We start from the raw sequence: 23,322 nt of genomic DNA on the forward strand, positions 1-23,322 counted from the left end.
AAGACGCAGAGTAAATATATTGAATTTTGAGTCAGCCGTTGAGTGGAAGAATAAATATAAATAGCACACTCCAGAATTATGCTCTTCACAAAGATATGAGTCTTTGAAATCTTTTGCTTTCATACTTATATTTACCCTTAAGTGGGACAAATGTGATATTCACTTTAAAAAAGACAAAGCATGACATTTAATCTTAGTCTTACTGACCCACATAATCAAATTTAATGCTTGTTTTTAAAGGTTGACAGTATAACTTATCTAATTTATTAAAATGATGAAAAACATTTTATACAGACATTATAACCATTTCTGTCTCATTACACTGCTTTTCACCATTCATGTTCAGGTATGAAGCACCTCAGTTGCAACGAACCCATTTGTTCCAGGCCCATGTTGTAATGTCAGCACAAGCGAAACAGGTCTCTACTTATTATTCTGATATATATTCTGGAATCTGTAGATGATAAGACACAGGGCACCATTCACAAAAGCATGCTGTTGGTTTGTTACTGTTGGAGATTGCAGTGTATTATTTCACAAGTTAGTCCACGTTTAATCAAAGAAGAGGGACAGTGACATCACTTAGTGTGCCCTTTTTTGTCTGGGAGGAAACTTAATCTTAAAACTTACTGCACTTAATCTTATGATCCAAGCACATGCGGAAATATTAAGCGAGCAAGTGGGTCACACAAACTAGGTCAAAACATCCAAAGAGGATCTAATTTGTGATAGTAAGGCCAATGTCCTGTTTTGTTTCTGATAAACTCCTGTTTCTGTATCCACCGCACGTCTATTTCCAAAGCTAGAGGACGAAGCCAGAGGAAATGAATAAACTGTCACTGGAGCATGTGCAACAGATCATTGACTCTTCCTAGAGATGGCTGCGCTTGTTGGTGCTGTTTGCCAGGACCACCAGCCAGGCTAATGGAGAAACCGTGTTTGATGTGTTCATAAAATGAATGACAGCTTCACTGCTGGGAAGATATCTCATTGTGTTGAATGATTGCAGTCATTACTGCTGCCGTTAAGTGTCTCCAGAGCCGAGACAAAGAATTGAGTCATGGATAGGGCATTGGAATACCTGCACGACTAACTGAAATATGAGGCTGACTTGAGTCCCCCGAGCTGGTCTGAGATGCAGTGCAAAATGTTATAGGAAAATTTGTCGAATAGATGCACCTAAAAATAGAGAAGAAAGAAAAGATTTGAATATGTAATATCAAATATCACGTGTGTATAGTAGACGGCCAAGCACGAGTCATTCACTGTTTATTTCACTCAGGAGTCCATTGAAATAAAATGAAAACTGTCATTTTATTACAGTACAGCTTGAGCAGGAGAGAAAAGAACATTTTGCTATATGACAATAGCGAAGTGTCCAAAGCTCCCAGATTACCTTCAGCTCTCCTGAAGTGGATTTATTCCTATTCCCTTACACCTGTGTGGTGCTTATACTTGCCATGATTTCTTTAACTGTATGTTAACATGAAGAATCAAGACAAAGTGATGGGAGGGAAAATGTTTTATTGTACTGGTTATTGTGCGATTAATTTTCCTCTGAGATCAAACATCCAGCATTACTATGCAGTCAAAAAACCTTGTGGCTCAGCTTTAAGTGTCTCCACGAATGAGAACCCAGCCCAAAGAGAATTATATGCCCGTATTTGCATTTTTAGGGTATTGCACAGATTTTTTGCCTCTTCGCTTCCTCGACAACAACATTAACGGCCTGGTCCATAATCTCCCCTCTATTGAACAAGTGAGCAGGAAACCAGAGCAAAATTTTATGGAACGGGAAGAAATGATTGGATTGGTCAAAATTGTTACCAGCCCGATTTACAACCAATAAATAATAATAATAAAAAAAATTCACAACGTTCGTAACTGGGCTGCAGATGCACAATGCCTGTGCCAGGACTTCTAGACACAATATCATCAAAAACTCGGTTGGTCCATGTCCAAATGAGCAGGTGCTGTTGTGATTTTGAGAATACAATATGGTCCGAAGCAAAGCCAACCTTTATTCTAGTCTAGGAAAAGAAAAAAAATATTCTTCAGGCAGAGCAAGGAGAGAACTTAACTGCTGATTAAAGTAGGCCTATTGGTTAAAATACAGACTGGTTTTGAACTTACAGGGTCAATTATTCCTCCTCACTCAGTTGGTTGACAGGCCATTGCAATTGCCAATAAACCTTGAGGAAATTCAAAAGGGAGCCAAATCTGTGCTCTGTATTTTGTTGAACAACAACACTCCGTTTGTTCCTTTTCGTCTGGGAACACCGGTATTTTTTGTAAAACTTTGCTTTCAAAAATGTGAAATGTGCATTCAGACTAACCCAATTGTCGAGCGATTACCTTAGTGTAACATCCTCTTTTTCTCTTGTTTTTTTGCTTTCTTTCTTAATTTTCCAGAGCCTATTTGGATGTGAAAGAGCTGAAAGAGATTCTGAATTTGGATGGCTCAACTCACCTGAATGTCTTCTTTGCCAATTCTTCTGATGAAGATCTGGCGGGGGTTGCCACTTGGCCCTGGGACAAAGAAGCCCTCACGCATTTGGGTAGAAGACAAATAAAAACACATGCATGCACACGCACACATACACACACATGCGTGCACATTCTTGCACACATCCTTCCTTTGGAAGCCCAGGTTGTTGATTTTGAGTAATAACAGTTCAAGCCCCAAGCAGTTACTGTCTTCATCGCAGTTCTAACAAGGATGAAGGTGATAATGAGGCTGAGGAGGCCCATGAATAATGCATTGTCTGAATCTTACGCCAGCTCCACAATTACCTTACCCTATAGTAGGGATAAGCATTTGTGACGTGTGAACACACACTTTTGAGTGTTTGCATTGTTTACAATGTGTGTTTGTGTCTTCCTCTGTATTTTATCAGGTGGAATTGTGCTGAATCCTTCCTTCTACGGCACATTTGGTCACACGGACACGATGGTCCACGAGATCGGTCACAGTCTTGGCCTTTACCATGTGTTCCGAGGTATATCGGAGGTCGAGTCGTGCAACGACGCCTGCTTGGAGACCGAGCCCTCAATGGAGACGGGAGATCTGTGTGCCGACACCAACCCAACTCCCAAATACAAAGGCTGCCACGATCCTGAACCGGGCAACGAGACCTGTGGCTGTCGGCATTTCACACACACACCGTTTAACAACTACATGAGTTATGCAGGTGAGATGGGGCCTCCACATGTGTTTTGCTTTTGTCATGGGCAAATTGTTACAGTTAATACCTCTCACATGCAGAAAACGGACATACAGGGGTCGACGTGGAGGAATTTGTTGGGTCTCTGTGTGCATACTGAGACAGGTGTGGAATTTAGCGGAGACCTTTCATGTGAAAAACACAGTTGGGGGGGGGCACATCCTGTAATGTCACTCCCTTTGTGCAAAAGTGAAGCTGTTTTAATGCCAGAGCTTATGTTTTTGACATGATTGGACTTGTGCAATCATTTGATATCTACTTCCCCATCCTGTCACATATCAAACCAAAATCTGATCCTCACTCTCCACACTGACCGACAACCTCTTTCACCTGCAGACGACGCCTGTACCGACTCCTTCACACTGAACCAGGTGGCTCGAATGCACTGCTACCTGGACCTCATCTACCAGTCCTGGCAACCCTACTCCAAACCTCCGCCGGTGCCGATGGCACCCCAAGTGGTCGAGCAGCATCATAGTTCCATCACCCTGGAATGGTTTCCACCAATTTCAGGACACTTTTACAAAAGGTGAAATGAGCTAGAAGAGTTGCCAAAAAAATGCTGGTGTGTACGGTGATATATATATACATGAACAAGTAAATAGAAATTAATTGTGTCAATTATTTTTAAGTTAATAAAATGGTAGTGTAATAGAAAGTTGAATGATTTGTTTAAAGGCAACAATCGGTGGGTGAGCCAGGAAGCATTTAACATCTACAACCTTTGCAGCATAATTATAATTACCGTTATTACTGTATGTTTAGGGTTATTAGTTGGCCTGTGTCTAAGTTGGTTGTTGTGCTCGTGTGTTGGTTTCCTAGAGAATTGGGATCAGTGTGTGATAAATGCACCGAGGGGAGAGTTCTGCTGCAGTATGCCTCCAACTCCTCTTCACCACGGCCTTGTGCCCCTTCTGGACACTGGTCCCCACGAGAGGCTGAAGGTACAGTACAGTAATATATCGTATACATGCAGGTTGTCAGGTCACACGGCATTGCAAAGTGTCACTGTAAGACCAGAGAAATTCTTGCATGGATCCGCGTTCGCATCGTGGCAGGATGGTGTAGCCTGTATGCGTTTAGTGTGGCAGTCGTGCACGTCCTCGGAAATGATCGCAACGTGTACACAAGACACAAAACGCACATGACCACTAGGGGCAGTATAGGGGCACATACTCGCTTTTTCTGATGTGATCTCAGAAGTAATGAAAAGGCTAACCTCTTCCAGAGTCGCCATGTTTTTTGTGTAGAGAACGCAATTACGGTAGTTCTATACGGTCTGAGCTCTGCGGCGTGCCCTCTAGTGGAATACTCCAGTAACGTGCGTATTACACGCATTACCCAAGGCAAGTATGCATCTGGTTGTTTACATGACCAGGTGCCTAAGATGTCAGATGGTTTGCAAGTTGTACAGTTCTTTGGCACATGCAGCAGCTTGCGTGCGTTCTCACTGATGCTTATTCGGATAAAACTGCAAATGTCGTGCCCTTCTGTATTCTCCACTCTGTACTGAATGCCAGTCAGTTTCCTGGTTACAAAAAGCTGTTTTTAACTAAAAAGAAATTGAATACAAAAGCCACATCCACCTTTCATCTACAGTTGACCGTACGATAACGTGATTTGAGGTTTTTCCTTTTTGTTGATTTTCTGAGTCAATACTCCGACATAAAAAAAATTTGGTGACTGACTCAACCCCGAAACACGCAAATGACTCACTGGTTCATGACACTTGGGCCGTGGGACAACATGGAGGGATCAAGGAGGTCGTTTCCCAGTGGATGGTGCTGTTTGGTACCGCAATTCCCAAAGGTTAAAAATCAAGTCTTAGCTGCAATTCCCCACTTGTTTAAACTCTTAGTTTAGAAGGATTTGAGATGCAATCAGTTGGATTTTTAGAAAAACAACAACATTTTTTCTCTTTCTTTTTCTATTCTTGTCCTGTTAGTGGATCCATGCTAGAACATACTATACTGGGACAGGCATCAGGGATGAGGTATTTTTGATATAAAAATAGTTCTTGTCCAATCTGTGCACCTCTGATCACTCTATGGTTCTGGCAATGCCGTCTCAAGCCAACTCAGGTTATTCTGCATGTAACTAGACTTCTTGTGCATGCTGTTATTCTCCCATTTTATGCCAATACAATGAAGTTTGTACCAAAGAAAAAACAAGCACTGTGGCGGCTCAGAGTGAGGACAATTTGACAGATGCTAGAAAATCGTATTACTATCTGGCTCATTGTTCTGCTGAAATCTTTGAAAACAGATTGGAAATAACTCAGGAATATAAATTATTCCTTTTTAAGTGGATACGACATGAAAAAAAAAAATTGATTTGTTTTGGTACTTTGTGAAAAAACATCAAGCGTGTCACAGTTTTAAGATGCATCTTTGAGAACCAGTGGGCCTACATGTCAGTGCATTTCACGCAACCAGTTGTTGGAATCAGCAAACTTTGGTATTGATTTTAATCACTAAGACGGCTGCGTGTGTGATCAGCGTTCAGCATGCATATCTGAGAGTGTGGAACCCTCATATCACTGTAGGGTCATGTAGCGAGTCTGACCAAAGTCTATTATCCACACATTATCCCACATTTAAATCTAAAAAGCTGACAGGGCTTTCATTGTTTTGGCCCTTCCACTCTGGAACCATCTTCCTCCATATATCAGATCAACTAAATCTGTCAGCGTCTTCAGGCAGCAACCAAGTTCAGTTTTTATAGCCCAATCCCTTATTTGTGTGGGAACGTCGTATTGGTGTCGTACACTTACATGCTCTATTTAACCATGTTTCTGTTTTTAGTTCTAGTGTAATTGTACATCTGCATTTGTAGTTTCTGCTACGTGACACATGCACAGCATTATTTAATACTCAGTGTGACCCTAGTCAAACATTATAATGATATTTCCAGCAATGACAAGACAGATTTAACCCCTACACATGAAATACCTATGTATACAAAGTAAAATAAATAAATGATGCAACTAGTAGTTCTACTATTTTAAGAATTGACAATCACATAACTATTAAACACTGAGGTAAAATTTGATACATGCTTTGCTAATACCAAGCTAAATTACATTTCTGAATACCAGGGATGCATATTTATAGTAGGGACAGGCCCCTTTACAAACAAACCTATGAATAGTTTACTTTTAATAACACCATTATCTTTTGGCGGATTTTTTGTGATAACTTGATAAAAATCTAAATTCATCCTTCGTATATTCACCCAGTTTGTCTATTACAGTGTAAACTAAATATCCACACGAATGGGTAAAACCCCAAAACCCCCATAACAGTGAATTAACTATGACTCAACAGCATCAATAATTACAGTGACAATGATATTATGCCAAACTTTTTTCCTCTCTGTCTCCGGTTGTGTTGCTTTTGTCTGAATGTTTGTCTGCCTGCGTGTGTGAGAGTGTGTGTAGATGCTCTATAGGTAATAAAGTCACTCAACCTTGCCCTCACATGGCTATAGTGTGTGTGTGTGTGTGTGTGTGTGTGTGTGTGTGTGTGTGTGTGTGTACCAGAGGCAAGTCTGGGCTTGTCTAACATGCTGTGTGTGTAAACTGTTCTCTATTTTCCCTCTTGGACGGGGTCCCTGTTTGTGGCTGCTCCTCGTTCCCTGTTAACTCCGCTCGGGCCAGCTCCTCGCTGGATACCACAGCTGCCGGTTCCTGCTGTGATTGTGCATATGTGTCTCGCAGTTTCTAATTACCAAGGGACATTCTGGCAAACGTGTGACTCAAACATATTGTAATCTAAAAGTATTGGAGCATTAACCATTGGCATAGCATCCTCATATTTTAGGAGAAATGCATTTGTGTGACTGTGCATGGGGGTCTACATCAACATCCATGCATATGCATGGCACCTGTTACCGAAGGACTCGTGGGCCGTGTCCTCAAACTATACTTGAATGGGAAACACTGGCGTGGTCAGAGAGAGCCAAAGTGCTTCTCATAAATCTTTACTACTGTATGCCCTGGAGAAATATGGCAGGGAAGAGGAAAAAAAATTGGCGAGAGGCATAAACACACATGGATATGGATTCGGGGAGGGGGTAAGAAAGGTTGGGAGGGGTGCAAACCACCCAGGATAGTTAAGAGAACTGCATGTAGTTAGTGACATTCACAAGGGAGGATCATAAGCTGATTGAAAACAGCAGTGTGCGTGAATGGAAGTGAAAGGTCCAGGATGTATATGCTCACTTGCAGATGTGTGTGGGACTGTGTGTGTGTGTGTGTGTGTGTGTGTGTGTGTGTGTGAGAGTGAGTGAAGGTCTACGTGGATACATATTTCCCGTTATATGGTAAGTGCACATGCAGACGCACTTACAAAATAATGCTCTTAATGTACATTTCCAACACGTGTCAAAATGTTTGCCCGCGCGTAAATATGAATGGATTTACTCAATAGGTTTTAACAGCAAACACGTGTGTGTTTGTAAGCACTGGTCCAAGATATTATTACAATTCGCCTTGAAAGAAAATGTAGTGTGCAATGCCCGGCTGGTTTACGTGATGCCACCAGAGCAGGACGACTTACCAGCCTGAACAACAAAAAACACATGAAGTAACCGTATCGGTGGAAAATAATAAAGACATGCTAATTTTCTAACCTCGATTTTGAGTAAAACCCAAAATTGATTTTGGGAACATGAAAAATTTATAAAAATAGATGGTCCTCCTTGACACATTGGTGGAATGCCTTTGTTTAATTTATCACCTGTTGTGTTCGACTGTTGTGGCTATCGGAAACACGGGAGGATATTGTCGTCTTTCCTTCCGAGTTCAAGCGAACTGCACTGCCCGTGTTTGACAAAACGAGCTGATGTCGGACGTAGCTGAGTGATTATTTGTTTAATTAGAACATTAAAAACCCCTAAATGAACATTAACTTTATGACATGCAGAGAAAAAAGGCACAAAACTCCCACAGTTCCCACAGCCTTATGTTCCCACATTTCTAGGACATTTTCAAAAATAAGTGTTAGGGTAGAGTTAGGGTTAGGGATAAAATCTGATACAAATTCATGAAAAAGGAACTGTGGGAACGTAGGGCCTTTTTTTGAAAAAATCGTAGAAATGTGGGAACATGGGGCCCAATTTTTAGTGAAATTTTTTTCTTAGAAATGTGGGAACATAGGGCTGTGGGAACATGGGCACGCTCCCGTCAATTTTACGCCTTTGCCAGAGGCTGCCATTAAACACCGACACAAACGCTGTTGACAATTTGTTCTTTATCGTCGGTGTCATCTGGTATTTTAAATAAACATCATCTGCTTTGCTGGTCATTACCTTCTCGCTCAATGATTTTGATTGGCTCCCTTCATCGGTTCATAATGGCATGGCATGTTAGCTCCTTCATCAAACTAATCTGCAGTTGACGTCTGCCTCCCGAGTGTGGAAGTGTGTAGCAGTGTTTGACAGTGAGTCACCAATGGCGAGAGGGCAAGCCAAACACTTCTTAGAAAGCATGAAGCGAGCATGCCTGGACGTGTCCCGCATGGATCAGTGAGATCCAGTCTGATGAAGGATTATGAATTTTTGGCTGATTTTTCTGTAAGTTGTGAAAAAACGCTCATCATCTTACCTTCAGAGCTGCAGTCTGTCATTATCTTTGCTTTTACCTGTGCATTATTGGCCAGCACAGTGGCTCATCATAGAATTTGCATAATAATAGTAATAATGAAAGCATTAGCAGTGGATGGATTTTAGAATAATGCAACCCCATCATTAATTTGATTGCATGATGCAGCGGGGCTGCCAACGTACAGTAAGAGGCTCCAGCAAAAAAAATCAGTGAAAAAGTTGAACTTGGCTTATTTTTTTTGTGACAAAAAAAATTTAATTATCATCAAGTAAGATGTTGTCCAGTCAAATACGCACAAACGCACGGTCCTGCTGAATGTATTTCTACTGTTTACTTGCTGATCTTCACAATACATGACTCTCATTGTAATAGCTTTCCAGAAAATCCTATATCATAGTATCATAAATCGCCATGTGTGCAGTTTTGGCGTCTGATAAACTTGTAAGACACATGTATCGACACCTCCTCTTGATTCCATTTCATCGTCTCACCAGTACTTGAAATAGCACAACACCCACCAACACAGCCACTTGAACTGTTTTAGACACAGGGTTGTTTTTCTGAACATCCAGTTCCCCAACTCCAAAAAAAAAAAAAAAAAAAAAGCAGAGCGGGAGATGCTGAGGAGGTTTGAGGTCACAGACACACTGGCTCGTGTTGAACTTGGGTTCATCATATAATAAACAGAGAGTTGAACGGTCCACATTCAAAGGTTCATTCATTTAGAGGCCCACTGTGAGGGAATTGTAGGTGTAACACTTCAGAGCTGGGCTTTTCCTTCAGTAGTAGTTATATTCGCTGATATCATTTCGGGGGGTGAAATATAGTATCTTTCTTGTCATTGTGAATCTCGATCACCTGTTGCAGGTAGCTTCTCTGTTTACAGTCAACTGGATAAGTACATATGAATCATTGTTGCTTGCACAGATTGCGTTGCCGATCATACAGTGGATGCACCTTTGCGTGTGTCAAATTAATTCATATTGCCTCAGGTTACACAGTGGATGACACACTCCTCTTTAATCTCCGAACACATTCGCAGCAGCGCCAGAGCCGGAGTGCTGCCCATCATAACAGCTGACATTACAAAATATTTTCGGTGGCTGCAGCAGCTTTTCTTTGCAAACTCAATGAAAACGTATCCATAAAGCCAGGACTACATGAGCCGAGCAAAAAGCCAAGCTCTTGGAGGATCTCGGTCCATTCTCTCCCAGCCTCCCCTCTGCCTGCCCCCTTCTCTCTCTCTCTCTCTCTCTTTTTCTTCAATTCACCTCCACTCTGGCCACACACACACTTACAGTACAATAATAAATGTGTTGAGATAATGTGGCTTGGAAACCATATTCAGTCCTCACTTGATTAAACACTGGAATTTTGCATGGTGCCCAGAAATGAGGTTAGCAAATGGCTTCGTTGGTTGCCAGCTTGGAAATGCACAAAAGGAAATTGAGGGAGAACATAGTGTCTGCCTCTCGCTGGCTTTTAAAAGTGCTTGATGAATGTTAGTGTACGTCACTTGGGATAATGCGAGTTAGCTGTGTGTGGACTCCAAATATGGCTGGAGTGTGACTGTTAGTGGTTGTAATGACTGCGCTGAAGTGAGAACCCTGCGCAGGGCCCCTGTCAGAAGGTACACACCTCAGCTCTGCCTTTCCTCTGCACATGGACTCACAATGAACTCTCAGTTTCACCTCTACCTTGATGCTGCAAGAAACGCAGATACCTTAAAAAGACCACTGATGCAAATTCCCTCTGTCAGCGCTCATAAAAAAAGGCTATTAGCTTTACGATTTAATTTATCTCAACCTGTTCAGAGAACATTTCTGCGTCGCATAGGGTTTGTCTGTTCGTTTGTCGGTTTGTCAGAATTACGCAGAAAACTACTGAACCGATTTTCATGATAGTTTGTGAAGGGGTAAGGCGCGACCCAAGAAGTGGATCTGGATAAACGGGGAGGATACAGGGATCTTTCTTTATTTTCACTTTCTCTACCATAGTGAGATGGGATGTCAGCCTTGCCAGCCACTCTCTGGGCGTCCTTCTAGTTAAATATGTCTTGATATCATTTAACAATCATTCATAATGTGTGTGTAGGAAATTAGACTTCTGCTTTTTGCTCATTGTGTCAGATTTATATACTGTGTCATGTTGTTGTGTCACAAAACTACTTGAGGTGCCTGTGTTGTTTGCACGTTGTGTGTGTGACACTGTGTCTCCTTTTGTAATGACATCCCACAGGCCCTCCAGATGTGGAGCAGGCTTGTGAGCCAAGTGTGCGCACCTGGAGCCCCAATGCTGGGATCGAGCAGGGCGTTGTGGGCCTGTCCGAGTGCCCTCTTCAGGGCTGCATGCTTCAGCTGGAGTTCCCTTACCCGCTGGTGCCGGACTCGCTCACCGTGTGGGTCACCTTCTTCAGCCCCGAGGAGACGGCGCTGCCAGCCATCCACAACATCCTGCTGCTGACTGTCAGCGGGAACAACATTTCATTGGGCCCCAGCAATGTCTTCTGCGACACGCCGCTGACTCTGAAGCTGGACACGGAGGAGGAGGTTTACGGGGTCCAATTTTTCACCATGGAGCATTACCTGGAGATCGATGCCACCCTCTTGACGTCCAAGCCCGACTGCATACATTGTAGACATTGCCAACCACTACGCTACCACCTGCTCCGCCAGCCATCCTTCACCCATGCACCACACGGTCTGATGCTGAATGAACCCACCCGCCGGTATACAGACAGGTGAGTGATGTGGTAGTCAGGTCGATGCCAGTCATCGCCTGCCGACTGTCTCAGCAGCACGTGTTAAACTCACTGTGCTCTTCCTGACATTTCAAGTCGAGTTGAGTTTAATTTAGTCTTTGTCAAGGTTGAAGAACATTTGCCATTAGCATAGAAAGGAAGCTATGCAAAGGATTGGACATGCTTTGGCTGGAATTGTTTTTAGCCCAGTATTTTGGTTTTATTTTGGTCGTTGAAAATTACTGAGTGGTCACTATTTAGCTTCCTGCTTTAGTGTGATGCAATTAGGGGTTTTAAGACACACCAGTTAGTAGGTGTTTATTTACCCGTGGAATCTATTCCCGAAAATATGTTTTCGTAATACCAGATATCCTTTCCAATACCCCCAGGGGCACTAGCAAGCCGCCGCTGCTTCTGCAGTTTCAAATCTGCTGCCCAACATTTGTTTCCTATGTCACAGGTCAATCGTTGCCCACATTTGTTTTTTCCCATGTTCCATGAAGCAAGGGCAAACAGATGGCTTGTTGAAGGTATTATCTGCACGCTGTGGTGAGAGTTTAGTGCTTTGCTTTCATGGAATGTGCTGACTCGATAAAGATTGTGCTATACATGGCAGTGCTGCGTGTTATGCCATCTCTCTATCGTGCTGTCAGCGCGGTTCACATGAGAAGGAAAGTGCTTGATAAGAGGCGAAAGGGTGAGTATGCATGTTATGCAAGATGGAGGTGATGATACTTAAGTTCCATAAAGTTTCTGTACACAACTTCTTGGTTGAATGGCAGTGTCTGTGGAAAGCTGTCTGCAGTGGGGATGTATTTGCTTGGGGGTTTTGGCACACTTCAGTGATTACTGATGTACTGTAGGTAGTTTTACTGCTGTGGTAAATTTCACTAGCTGTGGTTGCATTCCAGTGGTAGTGGTCAGTGGCACTGGCTGCCTATTTTCTGTTGTGAGAGCATATGGGATCTTGTCTCCGTTGGATGGTCAGAGAGAGAGTTTTATGGCAAGTATGTGTGTTCCAGCCATCAACTTTTTAACTGGTTCAAATAAAGAATAAGTGCACAAAAAACATGGATAGTAGGCTTTTTTTATATAAAACATTTACAACAGTTTGGGGAAAAACATAAAATTATAGAAAAATATAAACTGAGAAAACATTAATGGGATAGTGTGCACTTTATGTATAGTGTTTTGAGTTACTCTTCAATGCTTGGACACTGGCCTATGTATTGAATGTATGGCACTGATGCAGGATCACATATCGTTAAATAGAATTTCAGTGTAAGATTTTGCTCTGGGTTCCGATTGCATATCATGCCAAGCAACTCATTATTTTCATTACTGATCATTCTGCTTGTTGTTTTCTTTAAATGAATGAAACATGTCTGTGATGATCTGAAGATCCAACGGGAGAACCAAGGAGTCGGAAGTATGCCAGAGATGTGATGTTCTGTCATGTGACTTTGGTGAGGCCTCTTAGCCTCTGGCAAAGATAATGCTTCATCACACCCACAGTCCCACAACAAACATGGCCTTTGACACGGTGGAATAAAGGGCAAAGTTCCCCCAGAAGTTTTGGAATGCCACAAATCCAATGTTAAGTGCTCTGTTTGATCGCCCGGGTCCAGCTGCTGAAGTGCTTTTGTTTGACCACACAGCATGATGCTTCTTCTCGCCGCACGCTTCCACGGGGCTGGATAGAACGGCGAAGGTGTCGATGAGGGGGGTGAAGGACCTCCGACTGTCTGGCCACTGGCCTTCACCTGAGCAGGGGCAGTCCATCTTGGCTCCAACCATGGGTGGTGGTTTTGTTTGGAATGGCTGAAGGGCTGGGAGTTCAGCGTGACAGGGTAAATTATGGTGGGGAGTAAAAAAGGGCGAAGTGAAGATGAGACACAGGGGTGGAAGGTTGATGTAGTTGGGGGTAAATCACTGCTTGGGTCACGGGGGTAATAGGTGAGGAGGAGAACGTTAGGGGGTTGAGAAAGTATGAGGAGTGAGGGTAGGAAGGTTAGGTTAGGTTGATCCCATCCTTCAGAGGCACCCTAGCCCCGTGGGTTAATCCTCTTCCTCGTTTCAGAGCTGTCATTCAGTCAAAGGCTATCTCAGGGCTGATCAGCATCAATACTACCCCCCACCCCCTCTGTTACTGGACTCCTGTTCCCCGGTTCTACACAACTCTTCCCCACTACATCCTCCACTTATATATTTTATTTTTAAAAGTCTTATTCTATTGGCAGTCATTTGCCTTGAGTACCTCTAAACATCTAGCTGTAGTCAATAAAAAAATTGATAGCAGCGAAACCTCAAATGCTTGTCAGCTGCCTCAATGACAAAAGGAGCATTGCCCTGTTTGTTGTTCTTTCAGGCTCAATCTACGATTTTTCCTCAACTTTCTGAAATTTATCTGCTTTTCTCATCTGGGATTGCTCAGCCAAGAACAACAAACAGCTACAGAGCGGAAACACATCCATATGCATGCTCACACATAAGCCTAGTGCGCACATCAGTGAGGCCCGGGAACGCACACGCACACGCACACGCACACACACACACACACACACACACACACACGCACACACAGATGAGCACAGACACACAGTAACACCCTTCTTGGTCTCTGGCAGGCGCATACTTTCGCACATGTTTCCATGCGTAATCACCTGGTACTATCAAGACACCTTTGAAAGGCATATTACGGTGCCTTGTGCCCGACTTTGAGTGTGAGCCAAGATAAAAGCTTTATTCCGACAGGGGTCTTGAGGAGAGTAACTGAGTTCACAAAGATGTACCAGTGACACCTTGTCTGTGACTGGATTAAAGTTCTGCCGCATATCAGATCAGTTACATATCTCATTTAATCTGTTACAGATGAACGTGTGGTTTTCACGAATTCTGGGTGGCTGGCAGAAGCAGTGTCTATCATTGGACAGCATCCATCGCATACATGCATGTGTCAAATGATTGCACCACATCGAAACGGGCTGCGATATTATGCTGGTCACAAGTTCTTTCAGAAATTGACTGTACTTTTTTTTTTTTGTATCTGCCATTCTAAATGTCGTTCCTACACTGTATATCTAAACTCAACCAAGTTGAAGGGGATGGGGATGAGAATTCCTGTGATACATCTGCACCACTGTTTCATTCCCCCGCTTTCATACCGCCCGGCTGCCAACAGCAGCCGAACGCAGCATGGCTGTTAGCAGTGAGGTCAGGAGAAATCAAGCATGTACCTAATTGGGACCAGGTTGAAAGCCACATTTAAACAGTTGTTATCACGCTATGAGAAGTAGCACTGCTGACCTTATAGAACCAAAGGTGCATTATGACACCCAGGTAACATAGGCTTGAGTTCTCAGTCCAGCGCAGGATGTGGAGTAGGTCATAGGTCTACCTTAATATATATGATATATAACCTTTAGAAACACTTTGTTTTTGCCAGGGTGTGAGACACTGAAACTGTGTAATAACAAAAAGAGCCAGCAAGGAAATCTGATCTTCCACAGTCCGATCTTCTTCTTGTAGTTATTAAGTGGCTTTAATGGGAGCAACGGCTCTCTTAGTGTTGGTTAAGCGAAAGATTGTGGTCTGTTTTTAATACAAAATAAGTTCACAGGGACTTCAGACACAACATGTTTATTTACATTTAAAACCCAAAACCATAATCTTTCCTTAACCTTCACCGCCATGATTTGTTCCGCAAACCTAGAACCACACAGACGGGACTGTGGCTGTGGATCCCGCTGTTTGACCGCCATGACCCCCGCTGCTCTGCTGCCATTAATAAATGTAAAAAAAAAAAATGAAAAAAAGTTTCCTCTGAATGAAACCAAGCCAGCAATTATGCTGCCACCACAACATAATTAGGAAAACATTGTAGTCTGATTGGGACAGGGTTGTCGAGGGTTGCCGTGCAGTATAGGACCAAACAGGTGGGGCTCAGCCATTGTTGCTCCGAATTGAAATGGAAAGAAAGGACTTTGAGTGACAGCAGGTTTGAGCTTCTCAAGCTGTTCCATCTCCATATAAGTTTTTAACAGCTTGATTTAGGAGAGAGGTGTGGGGTTTGCAGTATAGGCTGCTATTGGCACGACTGACTGGTTTGCAGTTCTTGGCCCCGGACAGACTTCCAAAAGAAAATCAGCGTTGACTGTGGACGCAAACCGCAGCCTGCGGTCGAGGAGATCGTGGTTGTGCGCTCAGTAATCCACCTCGACTTCCTCCCTAAGACGTTTTGTGGCAGTGCACCAACATCACGCTACTTCCACCTTTGGTGCTGAAAGAGGGCTGTCATTATTCTTACAGGACTGTAAGACATCACACTTCTGGAAAATGTTAACAGACAACCCACACTGTCATTTTTATTGGTGTCCCAGGTCTCCGCATCTCCTATGACTTCCCCGAGCATGAGTAACTTAACATCAGCTGAGTCAACTGGAAGAGCGCTTTCTTGATTCTCACTATAATTTCAGAATACCTGTGGAAAGATGCATGGAACAAACCTCCTCACTGTTAACCCGTCATATTTTCCACAGAAGCCCCGACACATACAACTTCTCTTTACAGTATTTTAGAAATCACGATTTACTCTTCCATTTTTTTCCCCATCTGTTCCTGGTTTCACTTTTTTTTTCCTCCATGTATTTTTCCAGTTTTCTACATCCCCTTATCTCCTAATCACTCGGATCTCCCCACTTGTCTCTTTCTTCTTGCCTGTTCTTGCGTGACCACGTCTCTCAGTGTGGCCTGGTCCGTCTGCGCAATTACTTCTCTGTGCGTTGGATTACCTGCAGCATCATGGCCAGAAATTCTCATTATCCGCTAAGAGGAAACTCTTGTACTTCCTCTCTGCAGAGCAATATCTATTTCTCTCCTCTTCCCGTCTTTTGTGTGTATGTTTGCTGTTCTCAAAAATAAAGTCTCCCACAGCTTGACTTTTCCAGGGGCTAAACTAATTCAATTAGAGGGGGCATGTTGGAGTGTAACCTGGAGTTGCACCAGCGTGAACCCACATTGCGGAATGGGACATCTTGTAGAATAAAGGAGAGTCTGTCAGGTCAAACGTTCTGTGTTGATAACAATGAAGCCAACATCAATATCTCATCCTAGGCACGAGTTTCGCTGTGGGGAAATTCATTTTGTTACTTGATCTTTAGGTTCATCGGTTTTTATACTTGGGACAGCACAGCTAACTTGAACTTGGCCTGCTTTCTGCTGCTGGGAATGTGATGAACAAACACGGGAGAAAACGGAGAAATGAAGATGAGGGGGGGATAGAACAAAAGCCATGTCCCACACTCGGCAGTGTCCTGAAGAAAACAATCTTTTCTGATATAAATCTTTCATTTGTGTTTCTTTCTTTTTTTTACATAAATAACGAAAAGGCAGTGCATGATAGCAAACATGTAAATGTACACCATTCATTCTTCTGTGTGGGTATGGAGCAGAATTGCTTCTTTCATTAAAAAATGTCTTTCACATCATTCTAGTCTGCTTATTCGCCGGCGTACCAAATCGAAAATGCTAAACTGAATGGTTTGACTTCGAGCTCTTCAAAGGTCATGGCTTCACTGAACATCACTGAGAGACTTCCTTGGTTTTGATTGCCTGAGTTAAGCTTTGGCCTTGGGTGAAACCATTGTGGTACCAGAGCAATGTTTGCCGCTGGTGCTGCATTGCACTCACACTGGGAATTATATGGCAGTGGTGGGAGTAGTGTTTTTTTGCCTGTGTACTCTTGTTTAAGTTTGAAGGACGTAGTTGACAGGCGGTGTGTTACTAACAACAAAGGTATTGTGTGCGTATGTGCGCGCTGGCATGTACTGTACGTGTACGTGCCTGCATGTGTGTGAGTTGCTTTGTGTGATGGGCATATGAACCCACATATACCCTGGTGTTCGTGTGAGTAGTACAGTATCTTTGCATGGTTGTCACTGCATTGCGGAGGGCATTCCAAAATTAGGTCTATGGTACTTGATGGTCCACATGAAATGATCTATGGCGAACCTATTGTTCCTCTTTACCCTCATTTACTGATGCTGTTATCCACCCATATACATCATTTTTGCTCATGCATTGCACTCATTTTCGCTTTATTACTGACTGCAATCATTTTTAGAATTGTTAAACGGTAGATAGACTTTTTTCTTCCTGTTATTATTTGATCCCACCTTATGTTTCGAATTGCGAAAAAGAACTGGAAGGACTTCAATGTCAATAATAATGTATTTGTTAGGTGTTTTACAGTCCATCAAAGTTAAATATTGCTCTGGCATGAACGAACATCATGAAAGCACATCAAGGCCATAAAAAAATATTACACAGAATAATGTGTTCCTGTCAATTATATCGATAAGGGGGCCAACCAGATTTCCCATTGTAATCGCACATATTAATCAGCTCAGGGAAATGGCAATCAATTAAACAGTGATGTGCAATATGCCTATAATTTAGAAATGACATACCAAACAAACACAAGAGATTTGTAATTTATTAGAGGCACGAAAATATGCACACACGCACGCACACACACACGCGGACACGCACACACACAAGAATGTTAGGCCCAAAAAAGCTCTGAAAGACAAAAAAAAAAGAACCATGAACGAGAAACCATGAACATAAGCGACAAATCAAAACTCGAAGTGAGAAACCAAAAGAATGAGCAAAAGGAGAAAAAAAAAGGCAAAACGGAAAGAAAACTGTAAACCATATATATGCAAATGAGAGTGCTGATGGGGAGATCAATTATTTAATTTGTATTGTTTAAAATATCTACAAAAGATCTATGCGTATTTAAAACAAACAAATCCTATATATTTCTGGTTCGGAAGCCTGTTAACATAAGACAGTAGATCATCTGGATTCATGAAGTGGGCATCTTGCTCCCAGATATTGTGCTTCTACTTATTTTAAGGAATTATAGCAAAAGACTTAAGTGAGTCTAAAGAGACCCACGATGTTTGTCATTCATTCGATCTGTAGCTTATATCAGTGGCTTCCAGGAACAAGTAAACCTGCCTTTAGGTAAAACAATAATGTAAAGGCAAAACGGCAAATCAGAACGAAAAAGTAACTTAAGTCCGAATAGAAAATGACAGCACTCTCACTTGTGCTAAGGTCGTTTCTCATTTACAGTTTTCTTTCCCTGGGTTTTGTTTTGTTGCTTTGCTAATGGTTTTGGTTTCTCATTGACAGCTTTGATTTTTTTTTAATTATTTTTTTTTTGGGGGGTTTTGGTTTTCTCATTTATGTTTTTTTTTTTTTTCCTTTCAGACTTTTTTTTTCAGACTTCCTTATCATGGTGACTCAAGAAACCATCATGGCGACTTACACCGGCAAAGTGAGTAGTCCCCCCAATATTTCTCCTGTCCATTGTGTATTCATGATGGTTCCTTGATTCACTATGATAAGGAAACAAAACACTGGACCTAAAGTGGGTAAACTCAGCCATGTCGGTGCGTTACCGGATAGGTAGATGAGCGGAGGTGTGTACTGAGACGGATATTTTCATCTGCGTTGGCTAGTTTAGATACTACTCACACACTCACCAGCAGCGGTCCTACTTACCCTCTGTACACAGGCTTGTTGCGAGTCTCCGTCTCGGAGTGCGATCTTTTACTCCCGTTCTTTAGCTCTGATTTGTTTTTCCTCACATAATCGCCCCCAAAATACTTGGATTAAGTGTGATTCTTATCTCTCTCCGTGCAGGGATATGGTGCCACATGTTGTGTACACCTACCGAGTCCAAACCATCTCCGGTCGGAGTGAGAGTGAGCCCTCTCCACCTTTGGTGCATGAACTGGGATCACCCTACTGTGGGGACGGACGAATTCAGAGGTATGAAATATATATATATGTACTATATATCGACTAAAATGCATGCATACAGTGTGTTCAATTTGGTATTCACAGTATCACTTGTGTTTTCTAACTGCTTCCTGCTATTTTAGTTCCAAAGGAGAGGAATGTGATGATATGAATTCTATGAATGGGGACGGCTGCTCCACTCAGTGCAAGAAAGAGACTTTCTTCAACTGTGTTGGTAAGTTATATACTTCATACATATATATGGTATTATGGTTGAGATAGGAATCTTTATAGTCTCCAGTTTACTTCTCTGAATTACTGAGGATACTGAGGAGAGTTAGTTTATCTGTAGTGCACCTTTCAAGGTCTTAAACCCATAGCCTTTCTATGAAAATGGACGAAGTCACCAGGTCTGGAAAGTTTAAGCCAATGCAGAAGTACGTTAAACTTGTATTCTCTGGAATGACCAGCAGAGGGCGACTCCACTGGTTGCTAAAAAGAAGCCAGTTTCGATTGAAGTCCATGAGAAAATGACTCTAATTTTCACTTCACTTTTTAAACGATGGTCCCATTTAGAGTAAAATAGACGATAAAGCACGGTACGCATCGGAGCGTGGATACTGTGTGTTTGACAGCTAATATTGTCCGATCGGTGCATGGTTGCTGGACCTTGAAGGCCCCCAAGATGGCGCTGGCAACAATGCCAAACTTGAATCTTCAAAATAAGCAGTTCACAAAGCGATTGGTGACATCACGGTGGGTTGCCACTTGGTGTAACGCTTGACTTCTAAAGCAGCCTTGTCCCCATAAGTAGAAGGGTGTGGTTATACACATTTGTCCCTATGATACATGGCAAGACATTGCCTTTGTAGTAAGTGTATCCATGGCTATAGTACAGCTAATTAACGGTTGCTTAATTTTAAGTCTTAATTTCAAGTCCTATTAAAAAAAAGCCACTAATGAAAAATGAAAGATAAACTATTAGATATTGGATACAGTATATCACATACTGTGTCCAGCATGTGTTTTTTATGTGAGGATATAGTAAATTCAATAGTTTAATAATGTTTATTAATATGATTCTAAACATATTTTTACTGGCCAAATATGTCTTTTGCATGTTACGTACAACATTTATGAAGTTAAGATTTGATGGATAGTTTCTTACATAACGTCACAAATATGTTTTCATCAGTGCCATGATTCTGTTGTCTGTTTGGATTTGAGTGATACAGTTTTTGGGGAGACTCACAGACTTTCAAGTTTGTGAATGAACAGATTTGACATGTGGGCAGTTTTCAATCCAAGCCCTCCTCGGCTTTCTCAAAAGCCAAAAGGACTAAGAATTCCATTAAATATCATAATCACTTTGACCTGTGAAAAAAAAATAAGGGAGTCTGGAAATCATTTTACAAGGCTGAATGATCTTATTCTACACAGTTGAGTGACTGTCATCTCCAACGTTGTTTTGTTTTATGAATAGATGGATGGTTTCCCGTCCAGTCCTCCTGCTGTCTGACAATCATTTTGCCCCCTGTTGTGTGTGTGTGTGTGTGTGTGTGTGTGTGTGTATGTGTGTGTGTGCATGTACAGTACATGCATGCATGCGGACACATATGTGAGCCTCTGTGAAGTGGCCACTTAATCCCTGTCAGATTGCTGAATGACTGCATTGGCTGTGCTGTTTTTCCAGCAACTGCAGAGCTCGGGGAAGTGTGCAAGTGTGCGCGTGTTTGTGTGCGCCTGACACCGTCTGACATAGTTGTAGTTTTGCACAGAAATCTGACACTATAATGATGGGACCTTCTGTCCATCTGTCTGTATTTGTGAGAGAGCGCCTGCTTGTCAGTGCGCTGGAGAGTGAAATAGAGAGCTGGATGGAGAATTGACACTAAGTATACAACAGGGCCAGCGCGCTATAGTTTGGATGAGCTTTAATAGGCTATTCACACGATTGAGCCGAATTATATCTGGAATTAATGAAATCGACAAGTTCTTTTCACATGACCCCACCTGGCCTTACAATCCCACTGGCTATGTCTTAGTAGGGCTGCAAGCCACAGTAAACACAGGTGCAGATAAAGCATAAAGGAAATGTAATAGGATTTTCTTAAGCCATATTCACATTTTCCTTCTATCACTAGAGTAATAGTTTTGGATTTGTTTTCTTTCTTTGCCCTAAAATATAGCAGGCGGTGCTGCTTTAAAAACTAAAACAAAAAACAAGCAAAAAAAGAGGCATAATCTGTTTTGTCAGCTTCTGCATCTTTCTTTTCCCTTCTTTTTTCATCCCTGTTCAACTCATCCCTCGCTCTTTCTCATACTATAGAGCTCCCTCTCTGTCTTTTTTTTTTTTTTGCTCCTGCACTCAATCACCTTCCCACTTTTTTCCGTTATCTGTTTATTCTATCCCGGTCCAAATTCAAATAGTGCCGCAATACTCTTTCTCCTTTTCCATCCTTTTCCCTCCTCGTCTCCCTTTTAGCTCACACTCTACTCCGTGACTCCTGCAGCTTTCTCGAGTCCACTGCTCGAGCTTCCCCTCAGCCTCAAGTCTCGCTGCCTCCCTTCTTCTTTGCCTCTGTTCCCGCTGAATGAGTGGCGGGAGCGTTTTCTGCGTGCCCCCTCAGTAGCCCCTCGTTTCACCATTGCCAGAGCACAGAACTGACTTGAGTTTTTGGCTGTGCTGGGGAGGGCTGGAATTTCAAGGAGGAGGCCCCGGCCAACTTGGCACAGAATGCCGCCTTTCCCCCTAACTGGAACCCCACAGGCTGACACTGCTTTAGCTGAGAGCTGAGAGCAATGAGGCCCATGCAACCTCCCTGCTCTGCTCCCCTCTCCTCCAGTGCATAAGCTTCCAGTCCCAGACCTTGACTCCGGGTGGGATGTCTGGAAAAATGACTCCTGTATCTTTCTTTACCTCTTGACTTTGTCTGGTCCCCCCTCCTCCCTCCCCCCTGTGTTTGTCTCACTTGCGCTTATTTTATTGCCCTTTCCTTTTCTGTCTTTCTGCTTCATTCTTCCTGACCATAACATCTCATCTCCGTTTGTAGATCCTCACAAACTCAAGAATTTATCCTCCGGTTTTTCCATGCACCTTTTTTTTAATACCTTCTTCCCCCTGTTTTTATCTGGTCTTCTCCCTCTTGACCTTCCAAAATAACGGAGATAAAGTTAGGAATTGTACTACAAAGCATCAGGGGGTATGAATGTCCTATAAAAAAAGGATGAGAGAAGTGCGGGGCGAGTAGTCAAACTCACTTGTTTTGCATTGGAGGAAAACATGCTCGAAATGGTAAGGCAGGGTGCTGCTGGGGGAAATGAAAAATCTGACCGGCTGACATTACCTGTACTTGATAGAAAGTCACAAAAACACAGATACAGATTCATTTCAAGCTTTCCTCTGCTCTCTTTTCACCTGCAGGGGAGCCAAGCATGTGCTACTACTATGATGGCGACGGGGTGTGTGAGGACTTTGAGCGAGAGACTGGTGTGAGAGACTGTGGCCTCTACACCCCCATCGGCTTCCTGGACCAATGGGCCTCGACTGTCGAAGTTTCCCACGAGGAGAAGCCTTACTGCTCCGGTGAGGTGGCGGCTGGATACCCTGCTGTGACTAAAGTAAGGCCATACACAGCTCGTCCTATCTAACACACACCAATAAATGACTCAGTTAAAAAAGCAAAGTAGTTTGGGGTTAAGTCGTTAATCATGTCAGAATTTACATGAACTAGCAAGAACATCAACATTTTCTATGTGTGGACATAAAACAAAATATTGATACAGTTATTTATTGACCTGTTACGATGCAATTTTCTCCACCCAGATACCACTTTCGATACATGGACTCTGCGTATCAGTCGATACTGAGTACAGATCTGCCACTGCATTTAAAAATAAAAAAAAACATCATAATGATAATAATGAAGCCTCAATTATTT

The 23,322-nt window shown here is 42.6% G+C and overlaps 1 protein-coding gene across 1 annotated transcript in view; it reads left to right on the forward strand.

Annotated features, from left to right (window-relative positions):
• pappaa (pregnancy-associated plasma protein A, pappalysin 1a) overlaps window positions 1-23,322 on the forward strand; it is an 82,224-nt gene that overhangs the window by 12,696 nt on the left and 46,206 nt on the right. Inside the window, exons 3-10 of the mRNA XM_035609018.2 lie at window positions 2,413-2,558; window positions 2,898-3,191; window positions 3,561-3,753; window positions 4,047-4,168; window positions 11,068-11,569; window positions 19,283-19,411; window positions 19,525-19,616; window positions 22,806-23,002. Coding sequence (XP_035464911.1) covers window positions 2,413-2,558; window positions 2,898-3,191; window positions 3,561-3,753; window positions 4,047-4,168; window positions 11,068-11,569; window positions 19,283-19,411; window positions 19,525-19,616; window positions 22,806-23,002 — 1,675 coding nt within the window. The remainder of the gene's footprint in view (window positions 1-2,412; window positions 2,559-2,897; window positions 3,192-3,560; window positions 3,754-4,046; window positions 4,169-11,067; window positions 11,570-19,282; window positions 19,412-19,524; window positions 19,617-22,805; window positions 23,003-23,322) is intronic.

Source organism: Scophthalmus maximus, chromosome 20, assembly GCF_022379125.1.
Source record: "Scophthalmus maximus strain ysfricsl-2021 chromosome 20, ASM2237912v1, whole genome shotgun sequence".
Taxonomy (NCBI): Eukaryota; Metazoa; Chordata; class Actinopteri; order Pleuronectiformes; family Scophthalmidae; genus Scophthalmus; species Scophthalmus maximus.